Raw genomic sequence first — 15,368 nt, 5'->3', positions numbered from 1 at the left:
CTTTGACAACTTTGTGCAGCTTTTAGGGAATTATCTCGACAATATAGACTTGGACACGGTGCAGGAGGGCGCAGCAGAAAGAGTGGGTCAGAGGGAATCCCACAGCTTTGCGGGTTTCTCCGCAGCCCAGACCCATTCGGCGGTCCGCTGGGTCTCCACTTCCCCAGTCGCCCCCAAGTCCGGGGCTGGTCCGCGGGGGAGGGGTACGGGGCTGCAGCTCAGGACGGCGCCCGCCGCTCCGGCCCCAGTTCAAAGCGCAGGGGGCGCGTCCGCCGCGCAGCCGGGAATGTCCGGCCGCTTAAAGCGCTCGCCGGCTCTTTTGTTCCCCAGACCGGGCCTCCGGGGAGAGGGGGCTGGGGGAGGGGACCGGGAGGGGAGGGAAGGGGGGGGCGGCGGGCGGCGGGAAGAGGGAGGGGCGGGCGCGGGCGGTGCGAGTGCGGAGCGCGCACCCCGGGCGAGGCTGACAGATCGCCGGGGTGGGTGCAAGATGGCGCAAGCGGCCGTGCTCCCCCTGCGCCCCCGGCGCTCCTAGGCAGGCATGTGGCCCCAGCCCCCAGCCGCCCGGCCTCGGCCCCGGCCGGAGCCCCGGCCTCGGCCCCGGCGCCGGCCCCGCGGGACGCTGTGAGCCGCGAGAGGCCCCAGAGCCGCGCGTCGCCGAGCCGAGCGGACCGCGAACCCCATGGCTGCTCCGCGCGCCGCGCCCCCGTGCTGCCGGCCCCGGCTCCTGCTGCCTCTGCTGCTGTTGCTGCTGCTGCCCGCGCCGAGCGACGGTGAGCTAGGGCGCCCGCGAGCCGGCGGCTGAGGACCGAGCCCCGGGAAGGGCGAGAAGGGAGTAAGCGGGCGCGAGGGGCGGACCCGGGGAGAGCGGCGCGGACCTGCGGGTCTGAGGGACTTGCCCGAGAAGGGGAGGCGAACGGGACGGGGCGCTGAGGCCGGGTTGCCGGGGGCGGCAGGGGAATGCTGAGGATGGAGCCCCCCTAAGAGAGACCGGCATTCCGTCCGCTGCGTCTCCAGGACTCAGGGCAGTGCCTGAGCCCGGACTGAGGAGCAAGGAGCGCGGCAAAGCAGGAGCTCGGCAGGCAGGCTGGAGTTGGGGAGAGGGGGAAACGAGCCATGGGAGACCACAGGGCTGAGGCCCGTCCGAGGGGGCGCGCTGGGGTGCTTGGAGCCCAGGGGTGGGCACAGAGTGGCGCGAGGCGGCCGAGGCAGCAGGCGGCAGACCCCGGGGGCGGAGGCCGGGACCCAGCGGGCTGCGCTGGGCGGAGAGCACGTCGTGGATTTGGAGCCGGGACTGGGACGCGGAGTGCGAGGGAGAGACCGAGGACGAGGAGGAGGAGGAGGAGGAAGATTCCCGGCGGGCCGCGCGTGGGGAGGGAGAAACCCGAGAGACACCCCGCGAGCTGAGGAAGCGGGGAGAGAAGCCGACCGAGGGCTAGCGAACGGCGGGGATGCTCACGTGCCCGCCCTGCCCCGGAGGGTGCACACGCAGAGCTCGGGGTTTGCCGGCTTTGCCGCCCGGAGCTCCGTCACCACCATCCTGTTCCCTCAGTGGCTGTAACGGGCCCATCTCACGGGAGAGGGGCACAAATCTAGTCCCTTCCCCTCCCACCCCAAGTTCTCAACAGACACTCCTCTGGGCAGTATTCTCTCCCCTCTTAGCTCGGAGAAGCGGAGTATCGCGGCCGCCTCTAGGAGAAACTTTATCCCCCAGTTGCTGTAACTGGGCTTGGGGTGGAGAACTGAGGCTGCTGAAACGCAGTTCCTGGTAAAGATGGGTAGAGATTTGAAGGGGCGTGACCCTCAAATGTCTTAAAATACGAATTACCTATCCCTGAGAGTGGGGGAAACGCCCCTAACCCCAGCCTTCCACCTTCTTTCTCCCCACCCGCCGCCCCATCTCCCCCCAGCCAGGGAGGGCGCTGGTCTGTTAGGGACGGGCCAGCTCCCGGATCGCTAGTTCCCTGGAAATGTGAGGAGGGGTCTGTGGATGCCTTTTCAGCCCAGGTGGGTTCATTCCTCCTGGAGTGAAGTTGTAACTGGTCTGGTAAGTTGCTCGCTTGAGAAGTCGGAGACTCGGCATCATGCCTGGGATTGGAGCTCTTGTCCTTCCTCTCCGGCTTCTTCGGATTCCCTGACCACCCTCTTCTCCCTTCTCTTCTTTCCCCTCCTCTTCCAGTTCTTTCCTATTCTGCAGGAGTGAAGAGGTTGCTGGGAGTAGAGGTTGTAGGAACCTCCCTCTTTCTAAATTTTGGGAAATCTGAGTAGATGTTTGGTATCCCTCATCCTCCTATGACAAAGGCAAAACAAGCAAAGCAACCAAAACCCAGAGCATCCTAGGGGTGGGGCAGTGGAGCTGGACCATCGCCTAGCCTGTACCCGGTACTGGGCCCACACACCTTTCTCCCTGCCAGGCATTGGACCAGGCCTCAGATGGTTTTGCCAGCAAAATGAAACAGTGATTTATTACTATCTCAACTTTATATTTGTTTAGAAATTTTAATTTTTCATAGTGCAGTACCTTTGAGTCTGTTAGTCATATTTAACAACCCTACAACGCAAGCCATATTGTTGTTCCTGATTTAAACGGACGAGGGCCGAGAAGCCCGGAGAGGTTGAATACTTTACCTGAGGTCACACCCTGAAAGTCTGTGAGGCTTCAGTGCTTAACCAGGGTGACCACAGAAGTGGCAGCGGCTGTATTGGAATCAGTGTTGCTTTTAGATCCCAGATTTGCAGCTGTTAACTCTGAGGCCTCCGACAAGTTGCTTAACATCTCTGGGTTTCTGTTTCCTTTTCTGTAAAAGATACAAATAAAAAAAAAGATGGTAGAAACAATATCCATCTCTCTGAGATGGTATGTTGATTAAGTAACTATACTGCATGAGATGCACAAAGGTCTATATATTAATAGAGATTCCTAGTAACATCACAGAATGATGGGGATGGGGTACACAGATCCAGAGAACTTGGAACACCTGTGTCTGCTCATTCCACACTAACCTCTCCTTTTCCTCTCATCTCCCCCGCCTGATGCAGGTCTCGGCCACTCCGCCGAACTGGCATTTGCTGTGGAGCCAAGCGATGATGTTGCAGTCCCTGGGCAGCCTGTAGTGCTGGGCTGCAAGGTGGAGGGGACCCCTCCAGTGCGAATCACCTGGAGGAAGAATGGGGTGGAGCTGCCCGAGAGTACCCACTCCACCGTGCTGGCCAATGGGTCGTTGATGATCCGCCACTTCCTGCTGGATGGAGGAGGCAGCCCTTCAGACGAGGGGGACTATGAGTGTGTGGCTCAGAACCGCTTTGGGCTGGTGGTCAGCCGGAAGGCTCGAATCCAGGCTGCAAGTAAGTGGGTGCCCTTACTTTTTTTTTTCCAGGCCATGGGGGGATAGAGGGAGCAGTTCCATCTGATGCAGCTTCTGGAGCCCTAATTTCTCAGCATGGGTCAGTTGAGAGGGGCATAGCAGTAATTTGCGGTGGTGGAATTATATCTTATACTCATTTAACTGATTGGAATGCAATTTGACAAGAATGTAGCCAGACACTGTTGTGGGAAGAGGGAGAGAGAGACAGCAAGCTTCATCCAGTTCTTGGGTCAGTGTGTCTTAGTTTCCATATGCCTGTATATTGTGAGCATCCCAGTCTATTGAGTATGATTTTTGTGTTTAAATATAAACAGTTGTCATACTTTGGGGGTAATTTAAGAGATGGTTTTTTTTTTTTCCTTTGCGGTACGCGGGCCTCTCACTGCTGTGGCCTCTCCCCGTTGTGGAGCACAGGCTCTGGACGTGCAGGCTCGGCGGCCATGGCTTACGGGCCCAGCCGCTCCGCGGCATGTGGGATCTTCCCAGACCGGGGCACGAACCCGCGTCTCCTGCACCGGCAGGCGGACTCTCAACCACTGTGCCACCAGGGAAGCCCTTTAAGAGATTTTTGAAGGGTAATTTTGGTTACATGCAATTTTTCATTACGTGCTGACTTTCAAACCTTTTGGGTAGAATAAAACCTCACTGTACCAGTGATGACATTCTGAAGCTTGTCAACAATTTGCTTTACAAAAAATATGATAGAATAATTTCAGGGTTAACACAATGATGACATTACTCCCACTCACCTTCCTGCTGGTGTACTTCTTTAAAAATTTCAGCTTTATTTTATTTTATTGAGGTGTAATTGACAATAAAATTATAAGATTTTTAAAGTGTACATTGTGGTGACTTGATATTTGATGTGCTTTTTAGATTGGGAGAGAAGAGGTGTTTCCGCTCTAGACTTGTGCTTTGCTTGTGCTGGGTGTTCCTTAAAGGAGTTGCTTTAACTTTGGTTGGTAATCATTTTAGCTAATACTTATAAAGCAGTTGCTGCATACTGGGCTCCCTGCCTAAGTGCTTTACATGAATTATCTCATTTAGTCATCGTGATGACACTGGAAGATAGGCAGTTATCATCCCTCTTTTACAGATGGAAAAACTGAGATTTAGGGGAATCTGTGACATTCTGGTGAGCAGAGGAGCCAGGACTGCAGTCTAGGTATTCTGAACCCTGCACAGTCCCACTTAACTCCTGTGGCACGCTGCCTCTTCCCCATCTGATCACTGACAAGTTTCTTCCTGGCTCTGAGGGCATTTGCACAGTTGCTCTGAACGGCTGGTGAGTGATGAATCATTCTGAGGCAGGAGCCGTCTAGTTGGGTTTAAGATGCCCCTTTGTTCTAAGGAAGGCTCGTCCAAGCCCCCATATGGAGCTCTCTGGGAGGCAACCCTGGACCTTGAGACTGAATCACTTCTGGCTCAGCGACCCCTCATCCCCCGGTCCTCCTGGCGGTGTAGGGGAAGGCTGGTGCAGCTTCTGAGCAGATGGCTGGGTGTGAGGAAGAGAAGCGTGGACGGAGTGTAGGGACCCGAGGAAGATTTTCGGGCGGGAGAGAAGAGACTTCTCAGGGAGCTGCTCCCTGGCTTGGGTCCACATTGAAAGTTAGATGGCCCCTGCATCACCAGCCTAGAATTCTGGGAGATGAGTCCCCAGGTGTTTATATATAGCTAATTGTAAATGTGCTTTTCTGTAAGTGGTAATACCTTCAAGATGTTTGGCTTCCTTAAACTCCTAACAGTATAAGAAAAGTGAGCTGTGGGCTCTGACTGGGGGAAGGGCCAGTGGGCGAGGTCAGCTTGGTTAATCCTTTGGGGTCCTGGGGACAGCTGGGGGTTTGCCTCCAAACACGGGCAGTCTGATGCGGTCTCTCTCCCCCACAAGGCTTGTGGCCCCATGGGGAATGCTTGGATACCAAGCAACCGGGTGGCTGAATCCCCTTTTCTCACTTCATAGGCTGATGTCCCTAGGAACCTCCAAAGCTGATTAGCTGCCCGGGTTTTCTCCTCTGGTAATAACTCCCTGCCCGCATGCCCGCAGGCAGGGCAGATGTTGTGTGACATGGGAGGGTGCCTTCTGAAAAGGTGTGAGGTGCCCTCCAGAGCCCCTGATTCTCCTGCCTGCTCTACAGGGGCTGATAGGGCGGGGGTATGCTAAGCACCCCTCACAGACACACAGTCCACCCAGTGGACTACCCCAGTGAGGCAGCTAGGGGTCCAGGTGAGTGTGGGCAGGTCTGCTGGGGCATCCAAGCTCTGGGCCAGAGGCCGATGGCTGGGAATGCCCCCTCTCCCATCCCAGTGGGCTCGGATGCTGTCATGGAAAGATGGCCTGCCCAGGATGGGCTAGACTACAGGCTGATTCCATGGGGGCTTTAGTTCAAAGTATCTCCTTTTTAGGACAGAGTGGCTCAGGGTCCTAGGAACACTCGTGCTTCCAGCACGTCTGGTTTCTCTGCCTTGCCGTTCCATGTGTTTATAGTTTGGGGGCTGAAAATCGAGACACTTGTTAAGGATGAGACCCTGGACAAGTTAATCTCTCCGTGGCCCAGTTTCCTCACCAATATGTGAAATGTGCATATAATCCTACTTTGTAGGATGGTTGTAAGGACTAACACACCCCATGCTTTGCCTGGCACAGAGGAGGTGCTCGGTAATGGAGTCAATACCTTTTTCTTCATTTAAAGGTGATTCCACTCATGTTGCCAGCAATAGCAGACTGCCTGAATCCGCTCCCAGCACCCCAGCTTTCTCCCGCGCTGAGATTCAGTTAGGGAGTACTCTAGGGAAATCTCTCAAGGAGTAGAATTATTGGAGCCAGAGTACGACCTGTTCTGTTTTAACCCCTTCGTGGGAGGGCCTGGGGATTCTCCCAAGCCTCTGAGCATCGTCTGAAGCTTGGCTGTCCTGTGAGACCCTCTGCCATCCCTCTGGAGGGGCTCCAGGAAGGGCATGTGGGTCACCCGATCCAGTGGGAACATGCATTCACTCACACCTGTTGAGGTCTGTGTGCCTGGATGACTCCAAAGAGGGATGGGCTAGCTACGAGGAGGGGGGATGATTGGGAGGGAGACCCACCCCCAACTCTCCTCAGGCAGATGCCCTCATTTCCTGCCTCTCACTTCCTGGCCTCAGTTCTTGGTCTCAGGCCCCATGGGAAACTGGAGCTAGATGATCTAGATCAGGACTTCTCAGACTTTAGTATGCCTGTGAGTTACCTGGGGATCTTGATAAAATTCAGATTGTGAATCAGTAGGTCTAGGCCAAGGCCTGGGGTTCTGCAGGTCTAACGAGATCCCAGGCAATGCCAATGATGCTGGCCCACAGGTGCGGAGGAGAGCCCCCTCCCATGTCAGAATCACTGGTGGGGGTGGGTGGGTCTGTGGGCAGCACAGTGAAGTCCGTAGAATATGGGCTTCAGGGCCGCACCTAGGTGGGTCTGAACCCCAGCTCTGCCACTCACTGACGATGCGTCCTTAGCAAGAGTTACTTTTAATTCTCTTGAGTCTTTGTGCTGTCATCTGAAAAGAATGAGCATAATCCCATCAGCCTATCAGGGCCGTCTGACGATTAAATGAGGTGATGGATGGAAAGCACCTGGCACAGGACTTGGCCTCTAGGAAATGCTCATTAAGTATTACTGTTAGTGCTAGGTATTGAGCGCTAATTTAGGATGAGGACCAGCCTGTTCCAGTGCAGGCAGGGCTCTCAAAGAGCCAGGAATGCCTTCCCAGCAGCCTGGGGCCATCCTGATTGGGGTACCCAACAATGGTTATGAGGGTGGGCTGTGGAGGCAAACACACCCCCAGCTGGAGGGACTTGGGAAACTGGACTCTCTGAGTCTCAGTTTCCTCATCCTTAAATTGGAGGAAATAATACTTACCAAGGAGGAATGCTATGAGGATGACCTATGAGAATACGCCTAAGAACTTAGCATAGAGCAGGGTACGTAGAAAGTGTTCCTTAGATACTGTCATTATCCCGGGGAGGTAACAGAGGTGAGAAATGTGAAGCTCTGAGCTCCTTTAGATGTGATGGTTCCAGGAAGGCACTGGTGAGCCCGACTCCTAGAAAGAGGGAGCGCAGTGTGGTGAGAAGAGTGGAAGTCCAATTCTAGTCCCCTGCTGTCTCCAGCCCAGTAAGTCACCTACGTCTCAGGCCCTCAGTCACCCCCTCCTAAAGGCTGAATCATTCTTAGCCTGTCTGAGGGAGGGAAGTTTAACCAACGACTCTGGAATCTCTTTCAGCAGCAAGACCCATGCTTGTGCGGATCTGGGGGCGGGGTCTGGGCATAGGTCTGTGGAACCAGGTCTGGGGTGGGGGGTTGGGAAAACTTTGGGCTGGAGCTGCTGGGTGGTACAGCTTGTGTGAGGGGACCCCGGAGGGCCTCAGTGTAGACAGTGGGATGTGTAGGGAAGCGGTTCCTGGCACAATGGCTGGTAACCCTGGAAGCCTTTGTCACCTGGAGGCCTTTGTCACCCAAGCTTTTCTTTCCCCCTTGAGGGGCAGCTCAGCCAAAGTAACCCTGAGGAAGTCTCCTCTCTGCCCCTTGCACGCGTCTGCCTACCCATTAGAGCAGGAAGCAGGCGCTGCAGCTGAGGTGCTGCCGGTGTGATGAGTGAGTGGCCACGACAAGGCCTTCTCTCACGCCAGGCGGGTCACCCATAAGTATGCTGTGGCGCAGAGGTAGGTGCAAATGGGTGAGGGTCGGGGCCTTCTCCCTGCCAGTCAGTACTCCACAGACCAACCCCATTTGGTGTTCCTGAGAAGCTGTGAGGTGTGATGGAAAGGGCCTTGCCTGGACACAAGGAGTCCTCTGTGGCTCTGGGCAAGTCACTCACCCTCTCTGGACTTTGCTTTCCTCATTGTAATATTGAGCAGTTGGACCAAGGTTCATCTCTGCTCTACCGTATTAAGGCTTCCTTTCCATCCAGTCAGTCCTTGGGACATGCCTGCCTTCCCTGAGCCTTTTCCCAGTCTATTCCGTCCCTTACCCGATCCCTCCCCAAAGACCACTTAGTTTAGAGTAATTTCTTCTCCCCGCTCCTAAGGCGGGGAGTACTTGTGGTCTGTGGCATTCAGGCTCAGCCCTCCTCTCAGTGAGGGCTGCTTGCATTGTTAAGTAACTGTTTTGTGGCTAGATAGTCCATCTGTCTCCTTAACTAGATTTTAAGCTCCTAAGGGGCTTCTCTTCCTTTTGTATTTCTCACATCCCCTGCCTGTGGAGCTTGGTAAAAACTAAATGAACATGTGGCCTTCTGGGTGCAAAGCTCTGTCTCTCTCAGCTTCTCTTTTGCTTTCTCTCTGTTTCTCCCGACCTCATAATTGATAGCATAGCTCATAGGAACAGAAGCTTGTGAACGGGGAGGATCGGCAGGGGAACATAACACACTCGGAGCAAAATCATGGGGTGGCGGCTGCTGTGTGTTTATCTCTAGAGGAGCTGAGACTCTCTCTTCCTCACCAGATGGGGTGCGAATCAGAGACCAAATTGCTTGGTAGCCCTCATGCCTGGGCCTCGGGATCTCCTGCCTTGGACTTTATTCCCTGGCTGGATGAAGGCTGTGTCCCCAGGCCCACTGGCCCCAACTGTGGGGGGAGGACCGCCCCTCACCCCACCAGCAGGACTTGAGTGTGGAAGTCGAAATCTTCTGGTTCCCACACCTTGGCTCCACTGTCGCAGGCAGCCAGCTGGCCCCTTGAACACAATGTGCAAATCTTCTCTGTTCCTGTTCCGGCATTGTCCGTGGCCGGGCGCCTTGGCTGGGAATGTGGGCCGGTGAATAGGAGAGGCATTTGCAGCCTGCAAATGAAACAGGCCCCCAGCCCCCCTTAGACCCCTATTCCCTCCCCACCCCCAGGGAGAAAGGACTTTTTCACTTCTGGCCTTCTTGAATTGCCTTTCCCTCTCCTCTCCAAAGTCCCTGCAGCCGTGTGTGTGTGTGTGTGTGTGTGTGTGTGTGTGTGTGTGTGTGTGTCAGAGAGACTTTTCACAGCAGCTTGAAGGTTGTTCAACACAGCCTTCAATAAAAGTAGAACAGAAGGGCACGCAGGATGGAAAACCAAACAGCTCACTGCTGTCTGTTTAAACTGGACCAAGTGATTCCAAAAATGTCTGCCTGTGTAACTAACCCATGCCTCCCTAAGATCTCTGGCCGTAGCCTTGTTGCAACAAGAAATGTAGAGACCAGTAGTGTGTGTGTATATTGCCACGTGGGCCTCTGTGGGCACCTGAGCATACAGGTGTGTGCTGAAGGAGGTGCACGGGGCTTACGATTGGGGTCCAGCTCTCCTCAAAGGAGTCTCCTGCGGGAATCCCTCCTCCCTTGAGCAGTGTGAGCAGGCTAGAGATCTAGAGTGGACAGAACTGGTGCAGGGCAAGAGGGAGTGGTAGATAATTCTATTAAGTCCTGCAGCTGAAGTGAGGGAGGAGGGAGGAAAAGCCTTAGGTCACTGGTGGAGCGTGGGGCTTACATGACGGGCATGTGGGCCCGGCCATAGTACCTCTGGGGAGTCTAGGCCATAGTTTTCTTACTCATTAGACGAATGCCAGCAATCTGGCTGCAATCCGAGCCTGCTGGCCAGGGCTGCTCCATCCTCCATCCTCCCTCCCCTGCCCCAAACCCCCCACCTCCCCACCAAAGGACCGTTCTTTGATTTCTGAGCTCGCTTCCCCTGCCCCCAACTTTGTTCACCCTGTTCCAAGAAAGGCTAACCCTTTGTGACTGCCTTCAAATGCAAGGGAGGAGCAGAAAAGAGAGTGACCTCTATGGATGGGAGCAGTCCCGGGAGCTTCCTAAAGAGGGGTGACTGGACAGATGACATTGTGACCCAGGGAAAGTGGAAAGGCAGGTGCCCAGCAAGGGCCTGAAGAGGGGCGAGCAAGGAGGAGCTGCAGGCCAGACCCCAGACCACAGGGAGATGGAGGGGGTGGGAGTATGGGCTTAATCCAGGCCAGCGCCACCTGATTCAGGCAGAGGGCTCCAGCTCACACTCTCCATCTCTTCTCTGGATCTTAGTCTCGGGGCTCCTGAGTCTTTGACACTCCCACACTCTGCCCCACCTCTGCCTTCCTGTGAGGCCATGTTCAGGGTCTCTGTCTTTATCACTCCTCAGTCCTCATTTCTCCGGCCCTACCGTCTTCCTCTCTCCGGCTCTCTTTATTGTTCTGTCCTTCCTCCTGCCTCTTTCTCCAGTTGTAGCAATTCCAATTCCTGCGTCCACCATCCTCTTCTGCGCTTGGAGGGAGATACCTGTGTTTCAGGAGCAAAAGTAGGTGAGCTCAGGCTTCAGCATAGAGCAAAGAGATAGGAAGAGGAGAGTCTGAGGGGGTGAGGTTCAAAGAAGACCCCGAAGGAAGGGGTCTGGGGCCTTCCCAGCAAGTCGGAGTCTCCCTGGGGGCACACCTTCCCGGAGAGGAATCTGAGAACACTGGCCCCTGCTCGGGGCCTGTCTCTGAGCCCGGACACTGACCACAGTGGGTGGGTGGGGGCAGCCCCCGGGCTGCTCTCTGGAATGCTGGTGTTGGGTTGCAGTGCAGATACGAGCAGTGATAATGGGCAGGAACTGGACTTTCTGGTCTGGCTGCTGCCCCCAAGGCCATTGGAATGTGAGGGGGGGACTAGCAAGAGGCCCCAGGGACTTGGGGTGGGCAGATGGAGACCAGACCACCTAAATGGAGGGGAGGAGGAGAGAGAACCAAGTTCTAGCCCTTTCACTGAGTTGCAGGCTACAGCAAAAGAATCCTAAAATTCCTGGTTCGTCTAGGACCTGGGAGGTCCTCCCAGCCTCTAAGTAGAATCACAGGCATCCAGACTACAGGGGACACTTTGGAGCTCAGCTGGTCCCACCTTCTCATTTTACAGACTTGAAAACTGAGGCCCCAAGGGGGTAACCTGCCCAAGGATGTGATTGGTCCTCCAGCCTGGGCAGGTTAGAGAATCCCTTGTGCCTCTTGCCTTGCCCAGTGCCTCACTGCTCTCTGGTTGGGGAAGGGGGAAATCTTTTTATATCCCCTCCAGGACAGACTGGCACATATATTTCCATTTTTTGTGTGTGTCCTGCCCTACCCCAGGCTCTGTCTGTGGTTGTAGTTCTGTATGTGAGTGTTAGCCAGCAGATCTCGGGTATGGGCTTCTGACATCCGTGGCATATTTCAGAGAGCGCCTGAGTTTCCAAAGCACCCCGTATGCTGAGCTGAGTGGTTCGAGGGCTACCTAAGTGCTGGTGCTGGTGATGAACTAACCAGTAGTAGTGGGAGTGAGTGGTCCTAGTTATATGCGGCTGCACCGTCCTAAGCCCTCTCTGTGTGTTAATTTACTTAATTCCCACGGCATTTCCATTGGTAGTGTTACTAGTCCTATTTTACTAGCCCTATTACTAGTCATTTCACAAATGAGTAAACAGAAGCCCAGAATGGTGAATTAACTTGCCCAAGGGTACACAGTAAGTAGAGAAGCTGCGTTTGAAACCCGGTCCACCTGACCCCAAATTCAGTGGCCTGAGTGTCCTTAGTGGGGGTGAGTCCCTTGAGAACATAATCAGTATTTTTGCCTCAGAAATAGAGTCAGGTACCTGGGCACATGCAGGGTGGGTGTGCCAGAGCGTTGGGAACAGAGAACAGCTTAGAACCCTGGCCAAAGTGGGAGCCACTTCCGGGTGTGCCAGACGGGGCTACATGCCCCCAGCCCCAGCTGCTGCGGGAGGCCTGCGGAGAGTCTGGAGGGCAGTTAGGCTGGAATGCTCTGCAGAGAGAAGTCTTGTCCTACCTGTGAGGCTGGGCAGAGTGGCTGGGTACGGGTTCCCAGCAGGAGAGGAAGCTGGGAGGGTACTGGGGAGCTTGAGATAGAGGTGGGAGTTACATCTTTCCAGGAGGAAAGACACAGGAAAGACACGTTCCCCGCCACCCCCCGAGGCCCCCCTCAGCTCCCTTTCCCTTTCTTGTTTCCCACATAATGACGCTGATTGCTCCACATCTGTCATAATTACTCTTTGTTTGAAAATTCAGAACAAATCACAGGAGAGGAACTGGTGTGGCTCGGGGAAGGATCCTTCTCCCCGGGGGTTCTGGAGGTGGGGGCCGGGTAGTAGGGAAGAGACTAAACAGCCTGGAGGATGCAGGAGCCAGGCTGCTGACTGTCCTTGTGCTGTCCCCTTGCCTGGGCAAGCTGGCTTAAGACCTCGTGGAGTTCTGTGGTCCCCACCCCGACCACAGTCCCTGCCTGCTGTGGTGCCTGGGAGATTCTGCCACAACCCCGACCTGGGTGAGGGGTCTGTGTGAGGCCCTTGCTCCCCTGGCCCCACTGAACAATGTATTGGATGGCGGGCTTCATGGTAAACCCAGCAGCACCGCGGGGAGGGCAGGCTGTGCCTGCTGGGAGGGCACAGGGCCTTACTGGCAAGGGGAATGGGCAGTTGCGGCTGGGGTCCCTAGAACAGGGCAGACTTTGGGTTTCTGGGTGAGAACCAGGAATGGGGGTGGGGGAGGGAGCAGCAGACCAGACCCTCTTGGGATCCAACAGCAGCCCTGGGTGCTCAGCGTTTCTTCACCCTCACTCTCGGCAACCTGACTTCTGGGCTAGGTCCTGGTTCCTGCCCCCATCCCTACCTGAAGGCTCTTGGTTTGGGTGCTGCTAATTCCATGGGGCATATGCCCTGGCCTGTGGCCCTGCCTACCATGGACCTGCCTCCGTGTCATCCTCCCCACCTAGCCCTTTCCCACCTGGAATGGTGTCTGCAAAGACGGCACTTGTGTGGGGGGAAATCAAGGACAACCTAGAATTCATCCCCAAACCCTACCTGTAATAAAACCCCGCTTGCTCTCGCTGTGAGACTGTGGTGGGACTACAGACACCCTCAGGGAGCTGGAGCCAGTGTGAGATGCAGATAGACTTGCACTGACGACTGGCTCTGGGTTCAAGTTTCCTCCTTCCCTTAAAGCTGTTGGGCCTCAGTTTGTCTTGGTGGGAAATGGGAGGGAGCACTGCCCTGCCCGTCTTTCAAAGGCGAGAGGATGAGGAGGGTCCGGGCATTTGTAGAATGTAGGGTTATGCCCCCCATCCACCAGTGGAGGCACCCTTTGTTCAGGCTTCAGAGGGCATTGGTGTCAGCAGGGCAGAGAAGCTAGGGGGAGGGCTGAGTCTTGGAGACCGGACTTTACGGGAGTTTCCTGACTTAGACTGGTTTGGAGGGGACATCTCTTCTGGCCTCACCATTATTGACTGAGGGTCATGGGAGGAGCCTGGACTTGACATTGACACCATCATTACTTCCGTGCCCTCCTTGGCTCCCACTTCAACAAGAAGCTAATTTTAATATGTAAATATTCAACTCATCCCTGTGTGACTTGGGACCCACAAAATCCAAAGTTCACCTTCCTGGACCTCAGTTTCCCCATAGGTGGAAGGTAGTGTGGAGAGGACCAGATTGCAAGGTTCCTAAAGTCCCTTCCCGCGTCTAAAATGCTGAGACACTGACTTGTTTTGTCTTGAACCCAGTTCCCTCCTCCCTGGCTCTCCTCTCTACCTGTCCCCAGGCTGGCTCTAGCTCTCTCCTCCATCTCCCTCTCCCACTCCCCTCTCTCCTGCGCTGGGCTTGGCCTCCTCCTTTTTGAAATATCGGGATCAAAGTTCTGCAGCAAAGCTCTCTTGTCATCCTCACCCTGTGTTGCTCCCCCCGCCCGGTCGCCGCCCGCCTGGCTCCCGGCAGCGCACGTATCCGAAGTGGCCGGCAGGGTCCTCACAGCCCAGGCCGGGTGTGGCAGCGTGCTCGCCCATCCTTCGCAGGGACTGGCTCTCCGCCCTGGGGAGAGCACGGTGGGAAGAGAGTGGACCGGGGGTGGGGGCTGGTGGTAGCCGGACTCCGAAAAACGACCCCTCTCTCTTGCGTCGGGGAAGAGGGGTGCCCCCCACCTCCAGCACCAAGCGAGGCTGCTTCTCCAGGGGGCCCGGCTGGCTCGGCTGGCCAACACGCGGCAGAATCGATGCGCATTCTATTAACCTTACCGCGCTGCGCTGTCTCTGAGCTGTCAGGTCACCAAGCCCCCTGTGTCTGTGGCTGTGAGAACGTGTATGCGTGTGCAAGTGCATAGTATCTGTGGCCTGCGAATGCGCGTGTGTCCTCGCTGGAGCTCCAGCATGGTGCCTCGGGGTCACTATTTCCCCAGGCTTCACCTGGTAACTCGGGAACTGGCTCCCACTAACTGGTGGCCTCCAGCTGGTCTTGGGGAGCAAAATGGAACCGGAGAGTGGAGGTCTCGGGTTCCCAGACCCCTTCCTCCCAATTGGCTTGGGGTATAGGCCAGGGATTTCTGACATGGGGCGGGAGATGGACAAAAGTTTGTGGGCAAACCTTTGAACAGGCAAGCTCTACTAGGGAAAGGAAGCAGAGCAGGTCCCAGAGCCTTCATAGAATGGCAGACTGAACAGAGATGGGTGCTTGTCGCCCTCACAGTGCTTGGGAGTGCACTCACCCAGGGGCAGGCAGGAATGGGGAGAGGGGAGCTTTCCAGGTTTTGCTGATTCACCCTGACCCTACACCCCCTCTCCCCCAGCCTCTTGCCCATGTTTCTAACATCACTGCTGTGGAAGCTGAGATCCAGAGAGAGGGCCTTGACCCAAGTCCTGGGTGTACAGAACTGGGACTGAAAGCGGTCAGATGCTCTTTCCAATGTGCTGATTGGCCAAATGGGATTTGGGCTCTAACTTCAGAGCCAGGATCTTAGAAAACTGAAACCCAGTATTTGGCTTGTGATAAACAATTCTTGGATCTTCTTCTGCCATCTTCACATCTGGCTTGTTTTTTCCTCACCTCGCCCCCCACCCCCTCGTGGGTTATCTTTGTTTTGCCTTTTATATCCCAGCTTATATGGAATGTCACCTTCTTTCTGCAGTAATTCCCCTCACCCTAATTGTTTTTTTTTTTTAAAGAGAGGCATCTTTTTATTTATTTATTTATTTTATTTTTGGCTGTGTTGGGTCTTCGTTTCTGTGCGAGGGCTTTCTC

The 15,368-nt window shown here is 55.4% G+C and overlaps 1 protein-coding gene across 1 annotated transcript in view; it reads left to right on the top strand.

Moving 5' to 3' along the window:
- Positions 1–679: 679 nt before the first annotated feature.
- Positions 680–15,368, top strand: part of IGDCC3 (immunoglobulin superfamily DCC subclass member 3) — a 40,941-nt gene continuing 26,252 nt past the window's right edge. The window contains exons 1-2 of the mRNA XM_065871736.1: positions 680–770; positions 3,037–3,342. Coding sequence (XP_065727808.1) covers positions 680–770; positions 3,037–3,342 — 397 coding nt within the window. The remainder of the gene's footprint in view (positions 771–3,036; positions 3,343–15,368) is intronic.

This window comes from Phocoena phocoena, chromosome 2 (genome assembly GCF_963924675.1).
Source record: "Phocoena phocoena chromosome 2, mPhoPho1.1, whole genome shotgun sequence".
NCBI classification, from domain to species: domain Eukaryota; kingdom Metazoa; phylum Chordata; class Mammalia; order Artiodactyla; family Phocoenidae; genus Phocoena; species Phocoena phocoena.
Note: the sequence above shows the minus strand (reverse complement) of the source record. Positions and strands in the feature narration are given on the sequence as shown.